The sequence below is a fragment of the Siniperca chuatsi genome, linkage group LG11 (assembly GCF_020085105.1).
Source record: "Siniperca chuatsi isolate FFG_IHB_CAS linkage group LG11, ASM2008510v1, whole genome shotgun sequence".
In the NCBI taxonomy this organism is placed as follows: domain Eukaryota; kingdom Metazoa; phylum Chordata; class Actinopteri; order Centrarchiformes; family Sinipercidae; genus Siniperca; species Siniperca chuatsi.
The window spans coordinates 15,834,851-15,856,330 of NC_058052.1; the positions used below are offsets into that span (position 1 = coordinate 15,834,851).

The 21,480-nt window shown below is 41.7% G+C and overlaps 1 protein-coding gene across 2 annotated transcripts; it reads left to right on the top strand.

Annotated features, from left to right (window-relative positions):
• The first annotated feature begins 876 nt into the window (after nucleotides 1-876).
• efemp1 (EGF containing fibulin extracellular matrix protein 1) lies at nucleotides 877-21,270 on the top strand. Of its 2 annotated transcripts, none has more exons than XM_044213713.1 (11): nucleotides 877-1,090; nucleotides 1,692-1,795; nucleotides 1,995-2,040; nucleotides 2,302-2,598; nucleotides 15,216-15,338; nucleotides 15,467-15,586; nucleotides 16,791-16,910; nucleotides 17,058-17,177; nucleotides 17,949-18,075; nucleotides 18,164-18,356; nucleotides 19,330-21,270. In XM_044213713.1, the coding sequence occupies exons 2-11, from the start codon at nucleotides 1,715-1,717 to the stop codon at nucleotides 19,489-19,491; spliced, it is 1,389 nt and encodes a 462-aa protein (XP_044069648.1). In that variant the 5' UTR covers nucleotides 877-1,090; nucleotides 1,692-1,714; the 3' UTR covers nucleotides 19,492-21,270. The 2 variants fall into 2 exon arrangements, with proteins under 2 accessions (XP_044069648.1, XP_044069650.1); XM_044213715.1 differs by having other exon boundaries at nucleotides 877-1,080.
• Nucleotides 21,271-21,480: the final 210 nt, after the last annotated feature.

Consider the following 21,480-nt stretch of genomic DNA (forward strand, 5'->3'; position numbering starts at 1 on the left):
GATATATGGCACCATGCAGAATGTATCTGCAATCCTCTGTCATCCACACCCTGTGAGGGAAAGGTCAGAAGGTCAGCATTAAAGGAGGTGGTGCCAAGTCCATCTCCATCTATTCATATAAGCAAGCTGTTGGCACACATACATGCGTATGCACACACAAACACACAATCACTTGCTGTCTCTTCACCCATGGGAAATCCAGGAAGCCATGCCAATTCTAGCAGATGTTCCTGAAGCGCAGGCATCTTGTAAACACCATGAAATGTATTAGAGGCTAATGTAGTGCTTGCTGACAGAGGTCTTCAACACATAATTTGATTTTACCACCTGCTGCACACATACTATACATATATGCAGGCACTAAAGTCCCTCACAGCATGACAGGGTCTGCATGTTACAACCCCAAAAGTTATGGAGACTCATTCTTAAAATAACATAGAAATGGTGTAAGTCTATAAAAATTAATTTCCCCCTAGAAAACAATTGAAAACATACCAAAATTAGAAGATCACTCCAAACTCCCTATGGGAGTGTTAAAATAGCACTGTGGTACAATAAGGACACTTAGATTTTTATTAAAGCTTAACTGAATAATCTATAATGTGTTTTATTACATCAATAAATTCTATTCAATGTTTACTGCATGTGAGCCAAAGCAGAGATGTGGTGCTAACCTTAACTGTGTTTACTTTGGTTTCTGAGACTGATGGAAATATAGTTTTGACGTGAGTTTATAATCAGTAAGGAGCACTAATAGATGATTTCTAGGTTGTTTTCCTTCTGATGATTTTTTTTTATCACTAGTCAGCAGTCTATAGAGGGAGCCACTGTAGCCTGCTGATCGTTAACTGCAGCCCGGTGAGAGACAAACCTGCCCGGTACACCGCCCCCAGCATGTCATACTGTACGAGCCGCATGTTCATCACAAGTGCTGCCTGCACTCCGACAAACATCTAACATCCACTGCACCGTCTGCAGAATAAAGACCAGCCTGCTACGCGCGCACACACTCGGATTTGCTACAAAAACACAAACCGGGGACGTTTCCTTCAGCACGCCAGGAGGGTTGGAGATCCGCAGGTAATTGCAGGTACGTCGCCGAGGCGCCACAGGATGACAAAGCTACTGCATACAACGCTCTGATGAGATAACAATGAAAACAATACACTGAGGAGTTGTGTAGTGTAGTGTAAATGCTGTAACAAGTGAGAAATCTGCAATAGCACTTGTTTCTGATGTAGTTCGCTTGTTTCGGGGAATTGTCCGGTAACAAGTGTCAGTGTCTTGAAACAAGGCAGAATCAAGACAACGCACATAGATTTTGATTGGACAGCTTGATAAGCTGGACATGGTTTGTGCAAATACAGGATTTTAATCAACACAACCTCTGCATGGCTGATTAACTAGTCCATTGTTCCTGACACTGACTGACACACAAGGGCATGTTTACGCACGATCTTTACGCGTATTACGCACTAATCCTTTTGGAGAAAAACAGCAGAAAAACACTTCACTTAGTTGAAGTCGCAGATTTAGCTGGAGCGGTGCCAACATAAACATCACGCCAGCAGCGGGAGATGTTGGGACTCGTTAAGCAATGCCATCAATGATGTAATAACTGGTATTAAAACATGTAGGCTTGTCAAGCGAAAAATGATCTTGCACGCTCTCTCCATTTGGTTCCTCTACAGTGCTCCTCCGACGTTTGGTCGACATGCTGGGGATCTGCGTGTGTCTTTGTGCGGTTTTCACACATGTCCTCTCTCAGGAGGCTGAGGAGCCCGTCTCCTACACAGTAAGTGAGAGATTTGTACCAGCTAGTGTTTTTGTCTGTGTAGGTTTTACACAACCTGGTATGTTTGCTGATGGAGAACTCGGGGTTCATGTTTTTATTTATTATATGTTGTTACACGAAAGGACTAAGTAAAATATGTATATGTCTATATATGTAAATGTGTATATATAATTTCATGGTAGTCATCTGTCCTTCACAGTGCACAGAAGGTTATGAGTATGACAGAGTCAGAGAGCAGTGCAGAGGTGAGAAATGACGAATTGCCTTAAATATCGATCTTTGGTTACTACACATTTGTGCAGCCTTTTATGCCTAATGAGTATAACTCTGTTATTATTTGTCATCTTTTTTCATATGTTTAATAGAAGTTGTCCTTTTAACCAATTGAAATAATTCCAGTATAGAAAATGCCATATCTACTGTCTTTCTTTTCTTTCTTTCTTTCTTTCTTTCTTTCTTTCTTTCTTTCTTTCTTTCTTTCTGTCATACTGTTTTCCCTGTGTCAGATATCGACGAGTGTGCTTTGTTAGATGATGCCTGCAAAGGAGGGATGCAGTGTATCAACCACTTTGGTGGATACCTCTGTCTCCCCAAGAGTGCCGTCATCTATATCAGTAAGGAAGGCGAGCAGGTGCAGGTGCCGCTGCCGGACCCTGTCGCTTCTGTCCCTGTTGTCCCTGCTGCTCCACCAAGCCAGCCTCATCTCCCACGGGTGTTTTCAGACAGTCAGAGGGTCTCTCAGTCCAGCCTGACCATCCGCTGTACAACCGGATTCACTGCAGATGAGCAGAACCTCTGCAGAGGTAAGAACAGCTGCCCAGGCACTTCCCCTTTCCCCCATCTCTGTTCAGCTACAAGATGATACGAAGTACCAGCAAACTACCTAGAAAAACTAGCCTTTCATTTTTTACTGCTTTACACCAACACACAGAGACGGTTCCTCTTATCTCAGCAAGTGCTGTTGACAAGCTCCTCAGGAGAGAAATTGGTCATTGGTCTCTGTCAGCAGGAGCCACAAAATATGGTCTAGGAGTGCAAAAGGGATTTCTTCCTTAATCTTCCAGAATATTAAAGATTTGACTTTTGGCCTTCATGAGATAGATTACACCCTAAAAATGTGGTTGATTGATTGGAATCCCACTTTGCTGACTGCTGTTTACTGCAGTGTACTGGCCAATGTCGATATTGAGGAGTGTTTTTATCTCCTTAATATCAGTAGTATGCTTTTGTTGCACTTGGCCAGATGCAGTGCTGCTGCGTGGAAGAATGTGTCTGAATGTGTCTCCAGCAGAGCTACGTAGGTATTTGATAATTACTTGCTAACGACTTTAGAGCCTCAATAAGCATAGCTCCAAAGGTGAACTGTTCATCCATCTGTCTGACAGTCATCAACAGTTAAACCATGCGTAGCTGCCAGATGTGTTGCAAGCTTCTCGTTTTTTCTCACTGTGATGTCATGTTTTCTAAACTCTTTTGGTCGCTCGCAGCATGATGTTTTTGGCCAGAGTTCAGCTTCTTCCTAAAACATAAAAAAAATGTTCTTGTTCTGGGTGTTGAGGTCCTCCGCTTCAGGGGCAAATCAAGGAGATTTCATAATATTGTGGCAACATCTGTGCTCTCATATAGCCTTTACACCTACAGTAGATATTCCCTGGGCCTTGGCTAGCTTGTGATTTTGGTAGCTGCGTAAGATTGTGTGGGTGTGATCCTGTGTATGAGCAAGACTCTTTGATCTTTACAAATGGGGAATGGTTTAAAGATTCATTCTTTGTCTCACTAACACACACACACGCACACACACACACACACACACACACACACACACACACACACACACACACACACACACACACACACACACACACACACACAGACACATACACACACACAGGTGCCCTTCGTTGCTGCTTTGTGCTAGATGTTCATAGGTGCACCTGACAGAGAGCATCTCTGATGTCACTTGTAACCTCTTATAGCTTTTAGTTTTTCATGTGTCTTTTGGAGATGGGGTGGGGTGTTTGGTTAGCTGTATAAAGAGAGTAGTTAGCTGTATAAATATAATGCAAGACAAAGTGCATTGCCGTACAGTACATGTGTTCAGTGGTTAGGAACTCCTCTTGCCAATAGGTAGAGGCATGTGGTGAGTGGTTGTGTGGTGAGGCTTGCGGTCATAGAGCTCCAGTGAAAGTAACAAATTTGATTTTACACCTGGGGCAAAGATATGTGTGAGGTGCTTTATGTGTTTCTCTGAATTGGAACCCAATTAGGTTTTATTAGAGAGTAAAACATGGCAGCATATCAGCTAAAGTAACCACATAAGCGAGCTGGCATGGCATAATACTTATTCATTCACTGGTGTGCTGTTTCAGTGCATGGGCTAAACAAAGATAGGCTGTTGCTGTGAGTGTTATTGCTTTGAAATGACTGGAGTTCTAACTGGAAGGCGTCTCGTGCCGTTATGTGGGCGTATATTTCTGCTGGTAGAGTGATATAATCTTTGTTTACATCAGTCTCTGGTTTCTCTGTCATTACCTTTAACTCGCTACAATGAGCCAATTGTTCTTGGACACAGAATTGTCTTTTCTTTCTTTTTTTTGTTCCACAGTGGCTGTTTTGCACAGCTACGTATCTTGCTAGAAAAGGAATTCCCATTAACTTTCAATGGGGAAAAACCTCAATGGATCAAATAGCGCTTACATCAGGCTCCTTCCCTGCTAACTCACCACTCTGTGGAGGAAACCTAGAGTGCCGAGTCAGGTAGGGCAAAGGGGAAGATGAAAGGCTGACACTGACTAAATAACCACAGAAGTGCCGGAGCACTGACCGAGCCAAGTTGTACCAACGTCATGGATTGTGCTGCTGCTGAGTTGTTTTGGTGACTTACTGCTGAGTGTGTGGCGAATAGTAGAGAGATCAGCTAAATGCTCTGGAAAAAGATGAAGCCAGTTTTCCAAAGCACAACTGAAATTGTTAAAAAAAAAATTCTAAAACAAAATAGCTTCTCTTACTATTCTTTATGCTTATTAAAAGCGAAACAAGCCACAAATTATATAATACACTTCACCCTGTTATTTTTTCCTTTTAAATGTAGCTTTATTGTTCGTTCCCCATGTGGATAACTATTTGCAAATGTGCAATAAAGCCCCTTGGCCCTGAGTGTGAACATGAGCCGAAGTGTGTTGTTGCAGTGACACATAGGGGAAGCTGGCGCTCTGCTTCAGCCCGGCCACGCAGAGAAACTATGAACCTTTACTGTATGTGTGACAGCTTAATGATGCCTCGCATTTCCATGACCTCCCCCATCCTCCAAACATACACACATACTTACTGTGTTTACGGGAGATGCCTACAAGTGGCTTGTTGTAGTCCTGTGTATGCATATTAACTCTTATTTTCAGCAGTGGTGAGATCACTTCTTCCTATAAATGAATGTTGTCCATCAAAAGTAGTCGAATCAGTCCTTAAATCTGATGAAAAGTGGAAAGCAGTTCTTTTATGATTCTCGTTTACAGAGTAGTACACCCTCATGTTTTAGAAAATACGAACATAACTGTACTTTCACTGACTTCAGGCATATAATGTTGGCCATAATGTCATGTTTTACACTTTGTGGGTTCTGTTATTCTCCTCAGAAGTCCTGACTTTACATACTTTAGCTGCTGCCTGTTTATTTTTCATCTCTAAATTAGATGCTCATGCGCTGCAGTATGGAACATGAAAGGACATGCCACTCCTGTTTACCTGTCTGGTTTCCTGAGGTCATGCAGGCCACATTACCACCTACATGCATGACTAATTTCAGCTACGTCTGGATGCTCTTCACCTGCAGTGGCTGGAAATCTTTCCTAAATATGTTCTATTAAGGCTGTTAAGCCCTGTGTGACAGAGAACGTGTGTACTTTTCCGAACAAGGCAGAGCACATGCAATAACATTTTTCCACGCAGATGCAATGCACTTGGGAGGAATATCTCTGGAATGTCAGTGGTGGTTGTTTTTCCGTTTGCTCCCATCTTTTGTGATGGTAGGAATTACTCACCACCTTGACAGATAAGCATCGGATCGATCTGCGAGGAGCAGGAATGCAGAGAGCAGAACAAGCAGAGAGAGAGCCCAGTGGCTGCAAAGCACAACGTGACGCTGCTTCATAATTTGACCTTTACAGCTTATGCTTTACAGCTCCACTTGTTGTCTCATCCTGACATTTGCACTTGAAGAAAGAAGCATCAGCTAACGGTCTTTGCTGATCCACAGACAATGTAAAAAGATGTGAGGGTACACAGAAAGTGATTACAGTTTTTCAGGAAATTCCTTCAGATGTTATCCTGTTAGTGTTTGTTTCTCCCAAACATCCATCAAAGATAAGCAATTCAGATTTGGAAAATGTTGTTGCACAGAGAAAAAAGACATCAACACAGAGGTGAATGCGATACAGGATGTACAGGATGTTAAATTAAAACATTCTGCAACTATTTTGTTGCTCAGCGGGAGGAAGTGGGATCAAACACAAAGCCTTTGCTTGATGAAAACTGACCCACTTTGTTTAGGGTTACTCAAAGATAAAGACACCTGAGGCACACCTTTGTGTCTGTTGAACCCTCCTATTAACAGCTAAGCTCTTGTCTTCCACCTGCTCTCAGACTGATGATTTGCACTGTCCTGCATCAGTACGTCTTCTCTATACGATTGCCCTATGATTTTATTGTCCAGCTCATTGCACCAGTTACACTGCAGGTTCAGCTGTAACAACTAGTGTGGCATCTTTGAGCCTTTGAATTGTAGATGCTCTCTAGGAATGGAGGGTGACTTGTCTTAACTTGTAATAACTTTGGCGATCCTCTTACTTTTAATTTACTTTTTTCACTACTTTAGTTTATGGCCAAATACCTGCAAAACTATTAACATAAGACCTTTCTCATTTCATATTAAAATCAGGATTTTTTTGTACCATATAGAAGATTTGCACGATTAACATATTGTAACATCTTATTGAATCAGGATGTTGACAGGATTGAAGTCACCTAGAGTTCGACAGATCAATCAGCTAGCCAATATTATCTTCCGATATTAGCTTATCACAGATATATCAGTATCTGCACATATCTCGATTGATAAGTAACAAGAAATGTTACTGTACAGAAATGCCAAAGATATATTTGCGTCAACTTTGAAACAGGGTTGCAATTATATACTTTGTCCACCAGAGAGCACTGAGAAGTTTATTTTTTAACTGTAAACTATTCTGTTCAGTATCTTCTATCACAATTCTTTAATAACTAAATTTAGGTGGTCCTTATCAAACATTTCTGTTTTGCATTTATGTTTAAAAATAAAAAAAAGGAATATCGGCCTATAAGTCATTGCCATTAACAGATTTTTAAACTAGTTATTGATATCAGTATCTGCCTCAAACATCCACTATTGGTCAAGTTTTAAAGTCAATACTAGTGAATCAACATTGCTGAGATTTCTGGCTTTCAAAACTCACTTTCCATTTGTAAACTGTGCCAGAATACATGATGATGTGGCAACTCCTCCGCTGCTGATAAAGAAGTTTCAAATTCTTTAATGCTTTTTTAATTACTGGATGTATTTTGACATCAGTGTCTCTATAGCAATATATTTTTAATCTCTTGATCTTAGAAAGCAAGAAATCAGTGTAGAACAACTACAACTGAAACAACTAACATCCTAAAAAAGAAATCAACAGATTACATGAGGAATCTTAAAATAAATGTCAGAATGACTGAATGAATAAATGAGAATGACTTCCAGCCCTCCTATGTTTTAATGGTCATACCATGGTGACAGTATTTCATCAGCTTCCTAACGCTGCCAGAGAAGACCAGAGTATCTTTCAGACTCTGTGAATATAATCCAACCATACTGTAGGCAGTCCCTTTTTTTGGCCTGTGTAGTCTTGCTGTATTGATGCTGTTATTGCATGTGGTTTGCCGCTGGCTCCTTGCTGCCATCACATCAACGATGTCATAGAGGAGTGAGGGGAAGCAGCTTTGCCGTGCCTCCTTGGTGTAAGTGCTTAATGTTGTTGTTATTATTCTCCCTGAGGTCGGTGCCTGTCCAACGGCCAGCTGCTTCCTCCTCTGATGTGCTTACATGTGTTGCTCTTTCCGTTTACCTCATGATGGAAAGGGACACAGGGCTGCTATAAATCACTATTGCGCTCAGCTGGGTGACACTCACATGCGATCGCAGGGTTCGTGTTTTCTCACACAGTTGCTCCTTTTCTTGATTCGTATTGTCACGCTGTTATTTTAACCATATTTTCAGTGTTTATAGGTTTCATTCCTTCCATACCACAAATTTGCTTCAAAGGCCGTAAATGGCTACAGCCTGGCTACTGACATGTCAGGTGGGCAGAGTGATCGATCTTCTTCACACTGAATAGCAGGAGAGTTGCTCAGCACTTCTTTTTTTCTAGACATTTTCAGAGTAACAGGAAGGATTATTATCAGTCGGGAATGTAGCTGGCACACTGGACGGATTTTCAAGAATGTCAAGACTCTGCCCGACCTTTAGAAGAGTGTGGAACAAACTCACAAATCAGTTAGTAAGTGTCAGCATGACTAAAACTCCTGTTTCTCCTGAACAATGAGAGCGATGAGAGGGGGAATCTTGGGAGTGGTGCGAATAGCAAGAGCAGGGAAATATTTCATGCCCTAATACGGATGGAAATAGACAGAATATAAGGTTAGAGTGTCTTGAATCCTTTGATTTCTTATCTGCTTTGTGTTTGGACTTGCTTTGAAAGGGAAACACTACCACTCCCATTTGTCCTAAGGTCGTGTTTAAGCCAGTGATAGCTGCATTTCACACTGCATTGCAGAGAGAATTATACACAAATGAAACAACATTGCAGTGCAGCGTTTGCCACAAGGGGTGATATTAAGGTGTTTGAGGGAAGGAACTTTCATTTTGTGTTGATTCTGGCGGGCCCTGTGGACAAAAGCGGTAGTGTTTCCACCGCCTCGTGTCGTAAAGATCTTGATCTGCTACCGTGCATTTGTTTTGGAAGCAAGTGAAAGAAAGACACAAATTATTTTTAATTCTATTTTTCATGTTTAAACAGCTGTTTGCAGGATGCATAGTGATGAGGTAATGTATTTATTTGTGGCTATGTAAGATTGGTAACTGTAATATGACGATGGTGAAACAAAGTAAACTTTGTTTTACTACCGTTCATACACCCAGGTTACATGTAAGCCTACAACAAACAGATTTGGTTGCTCGGTAATAGTAATTTTGTTGAGAAAGCTAAAGTTCTCAACATTCCCCAGTAATGTTATGTCTTCATATTAATAAGCCAACAGCAAGATGTAGCTCAGTAGCAAGGCCAACATAAAATGTTACTTTATAAGCCAGTTGTATTACAGTAATGTCCATCATGACCTATACCTCCATGGACCGTACACAGCCTTTTGCATTATATGCTAAGGTGCAAACTAACAGCCATAAACATAGACATATTACATACCTGTCTAGGAGGACGAGGGCCAATTCAGGATCAGTTTTGAATTCTGCAATCCTCTCCATCTGTTGAATGACCGACCAAGGTTGACTCATGTTTTTGCTTGTGCTCTATCACTGTCGCTTTTTCTCTTTCCCAGTATTAGCCATAACCATAAAATATAACATCAAAAATAAAATTATCTAAAGAAAAATCACCTACTGCTTCCTTTTAACTGGCTAACATACTACTCACTGCGAAACATTGCCTGGGAAAATGTAAAATAGGCTCTTCTGGTCTGTGTGGTGTGTGCCGTAAATTGTTTCGTCTTCTTTCGCGGGGAATCGGACCCGGTGACAGGCATTAAGAATAACTATATAGAAATAGCCAATCTTCTCGCTGACGTAATGGTTTGAGGGGTTATGTATAGTATTTCCTGTTTTGTTTTGAAATGCTCTTTTCCCCTCATGTGACTGGTAGTTTTACTTCCTGTCTTTGTTTGCTTATCCCCATTTCGATTATCTGCCTCGCCCTGATCGTTTTCACCTGTGTCTCGTTGTCTCCCCTCACCTGAGTGTATTTAAGTCTGTGTGCTTCCTTTGTTCTGTGTCAGATCGTCTTTGTCCATGTGCCTTACGTTCCAGCCATTCTTCCAGTGTTTGTTGCTTGTGTTATTGGACTGTGTTTTCCCCTGGACCTGCCTTTTTGGTTGTTGGATTTTCTTTCCCGGTTATTGGACTTATTGGTTGTTTCTTTGGACTTGGGATTTTCTGCCTGCTCCTTTACGGATTCGTTGCCTGTGTTTTGGACTGCCTTTTCTGCTTCCGATCTCTGCCTGCCTGACAATCCATGTAAGCCCTTGTACTTTCATTAAATCACTGAACTGCATTTCTCTGCCTCCGTTGTCTGCATTTTGGGTCCTATCCCTTGTCTTTCCTGTGTACCCCGTTTGGCAAACGTGACATCTGATGGTCTTGTTTGCTTATGTAGGTCATATAGAGGCATCAGTAATTAAATTGAGACTCTGTTTCGTAACCAGTTAAAAACTCCTTGTAGAATGTTTAAGCAAAACCAAACGTGCAGGGGCTGGTGTATGACCGTGTATGACATGCTAATAAATTTGACGTTGTGAAATTTTATGGGCTATTAACATCGCACATCTTGCCCCCTGCTTTCCCAAAGATTGAATTATCCAATAATCAGAGGGAAACAGAGATGCTGTCCAACAGCAGGATGGCTCCAACTGTTCTTTGGAACAGCTCCTGCTTTCCATTGCAGTGGTTCGGTGAAAACAAGACTAAATGCTCTCAAGTGATAATTACAACAAGCCCTATCATGTCAGTATAAATCTGGAGCAAATAACACATTGTTCTGAATTCAGGCCAAACAATTTTTAGTCCCCGTTTTGGGCACATATGCTTTTTCTTTCTTCACCCATATGCACACACTAACACACACGCACACACACCAAATATGCATCTCTTCATAGTGTATCACTCCATTCTGTAAAACATTTTAAGTTCTGTTTAAAAAAAGGCCATTTAATGTTCGAGCACCTCAAACAGGACCTCTGATGCACACACACCCACTCGTCCGTACACACACACACACTCACATTCTTTGAGCTGCCGCCATCCCTGTTACTCCCTCAACTCTCACAAGGCATTTAGAATTAATCTCCCTGAAAAGCAAGGAGTTTTTAACTCTGACATCACATATGCACACACAGCCGTAAATCTAACTTCAAATCTTAAAAAGCCCTTTTTTGTTTAAAAAAAAAGCCTCCACCCTTTCGCCTCATTCTTTCCTTCCACATCTTCCACTCTTCTGCTGGACAGCCTTATCTTTCCCTGTGATGTTACAGCAACAACTCACTTTTAGAGGAAACTTGTAAGCTGTGTTAAATAAATTTTAGGAAAAAAAAACTGACCTCAGAGTCACTTCTTCCCACACGCAACACATCATCACATTTGATGGCTTGTTGCAGTAAAATCTGTTTTCCTGTGTAAACTATATGGACCATGCTGCATGTGGTAAGCTGTGGAGGCTTTATGGGACCTAAGAGCCAGCCAATGTGGGATGCCCTCCCACCCCACCAACACATACACACACTTGTACACACGCACACACAAACTTTTGTGGAACTTTGTATTGGCAGCTTTTTAAAGGTTTAGTGACAAAGTAGCAGTTACCACAAGATATTCCTGTGAATGAACCTTTGGATTGCATTCAGCACATATGCTTTTATTTAGAGCTCTCTAAGCTTTCTTGAAGGGATTGAGGATGACTCTGATTTTTCCGGACACAGAACTTCTTAGGAAGCATCACTCCATTGTTCGCTTTTAAACATGTTAGCCATGTGAAGTTACTTCTTTCTCAGTTCGTGGTTTCTACACCTTTATGTAGGAGAGTGTTGGAACGTGATCCAGCCGCAGATGTTTGCCCTGCACCAGCGACACCTTGTTTGATGGTTCACATAGTCTCCCAGGTAACCAAAACCAATCTGCCCAACAGTGGCATAAAAGTTGTCAGACTCCAGGTAATTCATACCAAAAACATTCCAAATGCACCTGATGTGTTCTTGTTGGCAACAATGGCCCAAAACAAGAGCAAATGCAGCTATCACAAACTGATTCGTAGCCCAAGTCTTGGATCCATGTGGACTAGCTCTGGCTCAGATTTTGTCCTGAATTCAGTCTGGACAAAGTCAAGTGTGCCACCTGCACTTGGTCAAACTCCACTGCCTGTCTGAGCTGGCACTAATCATGGCCAAGAACGTATGCTTACACTAATGGATTGTCCACTGTTCAGCTAGTCACAGCGGTAAAGAAATAAAAACAAAAAAAAAATTTAAGAAAGACAAAAACAACCTAACGCATTATGAAACTTTCTGACTGGCTAATTGTTGCTTGGCCACACTAGTGGTGTGGCTCGAGGAGGGCAATGTTGGTCGGTCAGAAATGTCTCAACAAGTATTTGATTGATTGAAATCTCTTGACCTAAGAGGCTGAATCTTAGGATGAACTATTTATCACCACTGTCAGGTTAGAATTTAAATTTGTCCAGTATTTATGACCAAAAACCTGAAAAAATAGTGACATTCCCATCAAGTGTTTAGTGCTAATTAGCAAATGGTAGCACGCTAACACGCTAAACATTGTAAACATTACACTTGCCCACTTGCATTGTCATTGTTAGCATGCTAGCATACCGACGTTAGTATTTAACCAGGTGTCGCTGAGTACAGCCTCGCAGAGCCGCTAGGCTGTAGATTCTTGTTAAATCTTGTAAAGTCTTGTTAACTTGCACGGTGACATGAAGAAAGCCAAAGTTGCCAAATTTTTCTTTGTCACTAAAACCATAATATTTCACTGACATCACACTTTTGTTGTGTGCTTCTTGGCATTGTTGCAGCACCAACACCCAGGACTTTATTTTATCAGGAATCGGAGTCTCAGACTTGTGTTGTCTGAATCTACTGCCAGAAGGCAGGGCATTTCCAGTCTCAATGAATCACCAAATACCTCCAGTAAGTAGGTGTGGTTGTGATTCACAGGGACTTGATTCTCACTGTTGCAGTCTCTTGTCTAATTCATTCACATTTTTCATTGGTACTGTATATATACAGGATTTCACTTCCAGTTTTTTCTCTGACATCACTGTCATCCTTTAATTAAAGGGTTAGCTAGTGGTTTACCTCGCTAACTTGTGTAGCTACCTGTCAAGGCTAGCTAATACAGTACTGTGGCTCCTGTATTGTTGTCTTCTGCTGTCAACCTGCAACTTTCTGCATGTTCAAACTACAGCATAGATAGGTGTTGTCGCCTCATTGTGTTTAGTATGAAAATGTCAGTGACCTGCCAGGTAATAATAACCTAACCTTGCTTATTTGTGGCCATACACACTACATGGGGAAATCTATCGAATCTGATGCTGCAGGTCTACCACCAGTAGTGACTGAGACCCTCTAATGCACCAGGGCTTTTTTTAACATCCATGTCATGAAGCCTTTGGGCTGTTGCAAGTGGGTCAGTATCCCATAGTGTGATACTGCTGGAATCCAAGCATTTGGTTTCTCACTGTACTGGCTGCGGATGCACTTTCCCAGATAGATGCCTTTCAAGCCACATCAGAGCATAGATTTTCCAGAACAACACTGCTTTTATCTTCGTCCTTCACTAAGCGGGTCAGTGAGCAACAAGCCTTGTCTGTGCATTCCTCCCTGTATGCAATTCGCACCTGTTGTCTCTCAGGTGCACCTTAAGATAAGCCCTGCTTTTGTCCCTAATGTAGTGAGTCCATCTTATCACTGTGCCCCCACAGAGTTGAGCACATTTTAGCCCTCTTCCCATTCCTTCCTTTAAGGAGTGAAGACAACTTACTTTCTGTCCACCTTTTGTTTCATGGACTTCTCGGCAGTAAATCAAGCCAATTTCTCACCGGCACCAGTCCCACTGCACGGTGGAGGCTGTGGGACTGGCATATAGGGCATTTGAGGCACTCAGGGAAGGATGTGATCCTTTCCAGCTGAGACCACATCACATGAAACATGTCCAGGGGAACATCAATTCAGGATATCTGCGCAGCAGAAAGTTGGGTTTTCCTGCACTCATTTTAATTGATTTATCAATTTTACATGTTTGATCTTCTATGATTAGAGTATGTAACTCTTTGCATTGATTGCATCTAAACCCTGCAGGAGGGCTAATACAATCATGTCTGTCAAGTTCAGCTCAGTCAGCAAGTGAGGACAGAGTGCAACTTTAGGTTTTCCATTCACCTTCCAGTCAGGTTCTTCTGACTATTCACAATGCAGTTATAGTACCCTGCCTCCTTTCCTGTATGTATGTGTGGTATTGAGGATAACTGTCTGTCATGCTGTTAACCTGATGCCCACTGGCTGTCTGCATATGATGGGTTGTGTCAGACCACCCAAGAGGACTGCTGGTGGGCCCATAGGGATGAGAGTACACAGTGGGAGAAAGATAGTTCAGAAAAAAGAGGGTTATAGTGAGAGAAGGCTTTCTGAAGAGGCTCTGGCTCCAAACAAACCAAAATTGAGAATGTGTTTGTAGGATCAACATCAGAAGGAGAATCTTTCCACTGCTGTGTCATGTATTTTAGCCACTGGAAATTTCTAATTTCTGCTGAAAACTTAACTATTAAGGGAAAAATGCTTTTTGGAGGTTTAACCAATTGTTAAAACATTGACACAAAGTCATAACCTCACCTTAACCGTTTGCACCTGAAATCATGTTTATCATTAAGTCCGTCAGTGATACATCTGCGTAGTTGTTTACAGCATAGATATTTTACACTGCAGTAAAAATGGTTTGAATTTATTTGCGAAATATAGCATCTTTCTGGCAGGAGCTTTGTGTTTTTAAGCTTCTTATTCTAACATCAAAGTACTGCTTTTATCATGTTATATAACTTATTAATGATGGGGTGAGCGATAGAAAGTCAATGTGTCTGGATCTGTGTACTTTTGATTTGATAGATGTCTGTTGAGGAGAGCGAGGCGTTATGGTAGAAAGCACATGACTTATCAGTTGAGCTCTTTCTCTCCCCCTCCACACACACACAGACACACACACACACACACACACACACACACACACACTTCCCCCTTCATAAAGCTGTCCTTTTAGTAGAAGATAACGATCTGTGTTTTCCCCCTCACCCGGAGCTGCTGAATAAAAGCCCTCTTTATTTAATCGCCTGCTCTCTGTGTGAACATGTGTGTTTATGCCCATGTGTGTGATGTGATGGTGTCAGTGATCACATATTTTACTTATTCCACTGTCTGTGGAAAACAGTTCACACTTCATAGATCACAGAGTACATATAGTCCAGACATGTTGCTTTGCTTTGTGTGCCATATGTTCTGCGTACAGAAGGCATTAACTTCATGTAGCTTCCTCTCAGTATGTGCTTTTGTGTGTTTATTGCAGACATAGACGAATGTGCGACAGGCAGACACACTTGTGGCCCTGAACAGACGTGCTACAACACCAGAGGCTCATTCATCTGCCAGTGTTCTCCGGGCTACCAGAGGAACGGAGACCACTGTGTTGGTGAGTCGTTGTCATTCACAGATGCAAAACACACTCTCTCTTCTCTCTTTATCACATGTTTAAAACTGGTGTCGAACTTTTGCAAAGGTTGTTGCATCGTCTTTTATCGTGTTTGTGTTTTGCTGCAGACAGAGACGAGTGTGCCCTGACCAACTACTGCATGCACAGATGTGTGAACACACAGGGCTCGTACTACTGTGAGTGCAACGCAGGTCACAAGTTGGCCAGCAACAACCACAGCTGTGTTGGTAAGTCACTGAAAAGCCATGTGTACTCATGTGTCAGTGTGTGTTTGTGTGTACAACATCGAATTATAAAAACATTTTGCTTCAATGCTTTGTTATTCAGAGGCAGCTTGTGTTGGTGTGGATATTCGCCTAATCTGCTTAGTTGCCAGGCTGACTTTTAATAGATTTGGGCATGTCTTGTTACTTGCAAACTCAATGCAAATGATAAGAGTTTATAATAATAATCATAATAACCTTTATTTATATTGCGCTTTCTAAAACCTGATGTTTACAGATTGGTTTATTGTACATGCAAGTAGAACAAAACCACACACCGGGGCAAAAGAGAATTATACATGATAAAACATAATAACATAACATAAAAGAGCATTGACAAATGCAATAACTAAAAATGCATGAATAAAACTGAGTTAAAGATATGATCAGGTGGATGTGCAGTGTATGTGCATTTTACAAAAGTCTAGTGTTAACACTCACCATGTTTCTCTCATTTCTCAGTTTTCTCAGGATGCAGATATTTTAGGTCAGGAATAGCTTTAACAAAACAAACGGTGCACAAGATGTTGTTTTTTTATGCCTGGAAGCTCAGAGCTATCATGTGATTGACCATGCAACCTGAACCCACACAGCAAATCTCCTGCTGAAGTCAAAGGAAGTTATTGAAAATGTTGTGCTGTGACAGAGAGGTGTTTATCTCTTAAAAATCCATCAAAACCCATGAGTTCAGCTGTGCTGAAACATGTGTATGTGTGTTTGTGCTGAATGTGTGCATACTGTATTACTGTATTTGTGTGTGTGTGTCTTTCTGCCTCCTTTTGACCTGAACTGGGGAAACCAAACTACAAACTTTCCCTACGGGAAATAAATGAGCCAATTAAATATTATTTATAGTTCCTGTTCTTTCTTAAAGTATAATTCCAGGTTTATTACCACTTGGGTCTTACTTACATAGTGTTGGCCATCATTCATATCCATTCTGATAACATTGTACTGACCATACTGATTGCTGAGATCTGAGCACTCGGTAACGCTGTCACAATGACCTCAGGATAAAAAACAAGCGGTCAGATGATCAGACAGGTTGTAAACAAAACCAACAGTTTAGCCCGATTATCTAAACCACTTTATTTGGAGGTAAAACTGAAAGGGCACATGAAATATCCTTATTATATCCATATGTGTAAAACATCTGCTTTTGTTCCAGATGTGAATGAATGTGACGTGCAGAGTCCCTGTCAGCACCACTGCTACAACCTGATTGGCTCCTTCCTCTGCCAGTGTGACCAGGGCTATGAGCTGGCACAAGACGCGGTCTCCTGCCAAGGTGGACACACACACGGGAACACACACATACATACAGTATATACATACACAGATATACAGATACAGATAAATGCATGTTTGTTAATGTGTACTTCCTCATACTCATTATTTATGTTTGTGTGTGTGTGTGTGCATATTTTTTGTACAGACATTGATGAATGCAGCTTCTCCAGCTACATGTGTCAGTACCAGTGTATTAACAGCCCAGGAAGTTACTCCTGTGAGTGCCCAGAGGGATATCAGCTCCAGGGAAACAGGATGTGTCAAGGTACTTCAGTCCTCCTTTTTCCTCTCCCTTTTCCTTTTTAATACCTTAGTTCCCAAGTGAGTCCTCTTCTCTTCCTCCTCTTCCTCAACTCTTTGAAGATAAGTGTTAAGAGGAACTTGATCATTCCTGATATCATCCACTATTCTACCTCTTAAACGGGAATGAAAGCCACTCTCGACCAGTACTGTCATGGAAAGAATGCAGAGGTTAGGCAACACAAACACAGCAAGTTTGTGTTGCCCTGCTAAGCCACCTCTGTGAATTTATATGCATGATGTTGGTTTCTTGAAGTGGATTTATTTGAAGCTCCGGCGCTCGCTCAAAGGGTGAGCTGTTATTTTTTCCTCTCCCCCTCGGTCAGGTGCAGGCTTTATAGGGGTAGCCATGAATCTGGCCAGTTGTGTCAGAGGGACCGTTTGGTGATGAATCCAGGTTGCTGTGCCAGAAATAGCCCTGTGGTTTGGGGCACGTTTGATGGGGTTATTTTCATGGTGCTGCAGGGAAAGAGCTGCAGTTAGGCCTGTGTGGGGTTGCATCGGGGGCTTCCCTCCACTACAGATCTGCAGGCTTCCCTCTTGTGTTTCCTTGTATATCCAAAACACCATTCCCAAACTGTACATGTCCTGAACTTTGACTGTGTTTTCACAGCTCTGTTTCATGAAGCGTGTAGAGTTTGTGTGTGTTTTGGAAATGGGGGATACTAATATTGTCAACCAGCTATTTTTGATTATTCAATATTTTTTTTCTCTCTGTCACTCTGCCAATCACTAGACATAAATGAGTGTGAGACAGGGACCCATAACTGCCAAGATGATGACATGTGCTGGAACTATTACGGAGGCTTCCGCTGCTATCCCAGAAACCCCTGTGAGGCGCCTTATGCCAAAACCTCTGAAAAGTCAGTAAAAATCATCCAGTACTTTTGTTTCAGTATAATCAGTGCAGCCAGTTTCACAGAGATTGTCATAAATGTTGTGTGTTTGCAGTCGTTGTATCTGCCGCTCTCAGGCTGAGTGCCAGGGTCTCCCACCGTCAATTGTCTACAAATACATGAGCATCCAGGCGGACCGGACTGTGCCAGCGGACATCTTTCAGATTCAGGCCACCAACATCTACGCCAACACACACAACACCTTCAGGATCAAAGCTGGGAATGAGGCAGGAGAATTTTTCCTGCGGGTAAGTCGATGGGAATACTTTTTTTGTGTTGCATGAAAAGCTGGGGAGGGTGTAACAGGTGATACTGGGCTAAGATTAAATGCTAAACTGTTACAGTGTCATGATGCTGTCATAATCTGCAGTTTCAAGCTAAATCCATTAAATTACTCACATATTCACATTATTATTATCCCCCTGACTCCACCTCGTACAGCACCTCTGTAACACAAAAGTTACAGTTATGCTCTGTCCCCCCATTTCCAGGATATTATTTAGCACTCTCTAAGCAAACAAGACTATAAGTCTACAGCCATGCTAGCAGCTCTGTTATGCTACACATAAGCTAACAGAGCCATTTGAGCTAAATGGTAACGTCAGCATGCTAATGTTTAGCAGGTATAATGTTTACCATGTTCACCGTCTTAGTTTAGCATGCTAACATTTGCTAAGCTAGCAGTAAACAAAGTACAGCTGAGGCTGATGGGAATGTCATTAGAAAGTATTTAGTCAAAAACCAAAGTATCGGACACATTCAAATTTTGATCTGATAACCAAAGTGAATAACCAAAGTTATTACAATTTATCCTTAGGGGAACATGTGTGTCTGTACCAACTTTAATAGCAATCTATCCAATAGTTGTCGAGATATTTCACTAAAAGCTAAAGAAGTCAACCTGCTGGTGGCACTGGATGAAAAGTCAGGGGATCATTAAAGTCAGTGGGATTCATCCTCTGGAGACAATGGATGTCTGTACAAAATGTCATGGCAATCCATTTGATAGTTGTAGAGATAGGCCTACTTTAGTCTGGACCAAAGCGGTGGACTGGCTGTCCAATAGATAGAACCACAACACTACCATGGCTAAAAACAACTGAAATAAATCTAATCCAATGTACTATACCTTACCAATGTTAAATTGTATCAAAAAAGATATGTGATAAGATATGTGTGTATTCACATGCTTACATACTGTCTGATCATATTTTCTTGCAGCGTTCCAGCAATGTGAGTGCCATGCTGGTGCTAACCAAGCCGCTGTCAGGCCCCAGGGAGTACGTCGTGGACCTGGAGATGGTCACTCACCATCTGACCATGAACTACCGCTCCAGCTCACTGCTGCGGCTCACCATCATAGTCGGGCCCTACGCCTTCTGAGCGCCGCAATTCCCAGCAGCCCACATAAGTCTGGTTCAGCAAACATAGCAGTGTAACACAGCAGATGCCTGTATCAGCATAACATACTGTACATTTTCATACAATACATGCATACAACATATAACATAGGCTGTCCCAGACTCATACAGCAGTACAGCAGTTCCAATAGGCTTGCTCATGACAGATCAGCCCATACTGTAATGTGACCACTGGGCATCTTTTTCTCTCAAGGTGCCGCGAAGCATTGTGATGAAAGGTTTTAGTGTCCTGAGGAATCAAGCCCTGTGTTTCATCAGCAGCACTTAACAATAAAACAATTTAAAGTTAAAACATTTTGGATTTAAAATGCCTGAAGAGGACATACGAAAGATGCTGGATGCAGCATTTTCACTTGTAGTGGCTGTTTGCTCCTCACATACTAAAAACAATTGGGAATACAGCAGTGGCACTCAGGAAAAGAGGCCTAGTGGACACACTTCCTAACTGTGATGAATTTTTGATGCAGCTGTACCAACATTTATCACTTTGTTCATCCCAAAACTGCTTACAATAACCTGTGTGTGCATCAGTGAAGCACTATGTTGTAGGAAAGAGAGAACAATCACATTTTCTATATAAATGTACATGATAAATATCCAATATGAGCAGCTTTTGATACAAAAATAATTCACAGACCTTGTAAATCACAGCTTCTGTTGATAAATGTTGTAGGGGTTAGTGCTGCTGCGCTACACTGTTTGTGCACATTTCTGTATAGTTTTACTCATGAGTAATAATTTCCAGAGAAGTCCAGAACAGTTCAGAAGTGTAAAGGGAGGGAATTTGCCTGTGAGTTGAGAGAGTACTAAACTCCGTATGACAACAGGCTTGATGCTCGTAGACTTTAAGTCATGTACATACCGAGGTAACAAATCCGTGTGTGTGTGTATGTTTGTGTGAGTGCGTGTGCCTGGCTGCTTTGTTTATGCATGCAAGCAAGCAAGTGAAAGTGTGAAACACAGAGGGAGAGAAAGGGAAAGAGCGAGAAAGAGCTTGTTCTCTGCCTCCAGGTTCGGTGGATGTGGTTGAGCTGTTTATGCGTTTCTGTGATGCCATCCTTCGCAGCCCTCGGTCACAGAGGCAATAACAGAGATCTTTGAACTCGAGAACACGCACAGGAAATGACGGCTTTCATAACACACCTTGGCCATTTGACCGCTCTTTGGTGCCACAGTGATTCTCCAGAGGAACAGCTGGGCTGTCTAATGTCGGTCCCAGTCAAGAAGTCACACTGGCACCAGGCTGGCTTGCGTGATAAACATAATTACAGTGCTTTGCCCTGTTGCTGGTTCGTGTGTGACACAGGGGATTATTAAAGTGTTAATACAATGCCACCACACTTTTTTGGCAGAATGAGAAATCTTTCACTACCTGCATTGCCTTTCATGACTCCATGTGTCTGCTCTGGCTTATTGCTGAAACACTGTACACTGTAGACACACAGCACTGAAAACCACATTGAAAACCAACATGTTGTCACCACTCAAGTGTGGAAAGGGATCCATCTTTTATGTGGTTTCAGCAGCGATCATGTCATAGTGCCTTAGAGGGTATAAACACCAAAAAATGTAACACTAATCCTATCATTCATGCTGTCAAGACTGTTAACTTCCTTCATGGAAATGCCTTAATGTTTTTCGCTTCTATTTAAAATATATTTTTGTCATATGTATCTTATAGTGATTGTACTCTGAAGAGCAAAAGTTATATTGTTGCATAAAATATGATGGATAAATGGGGCTTGATCGTTCTGTTTTTTTATATCCAACAGAGCAGAGAAACAACAACAAACCTGTGAAAACTGACCATAAGAAATGCTGCTCTGCACAGTGCCTGTACCAAAGTGAACAAGATTTGACTTCAAGTACAGTATAATGGAAAATGCAGCGGCTGTGTGAAATGCTCTGCTGCTCTTCCCATGCATTTGGGAAAACGTGAGGATGATTTCAT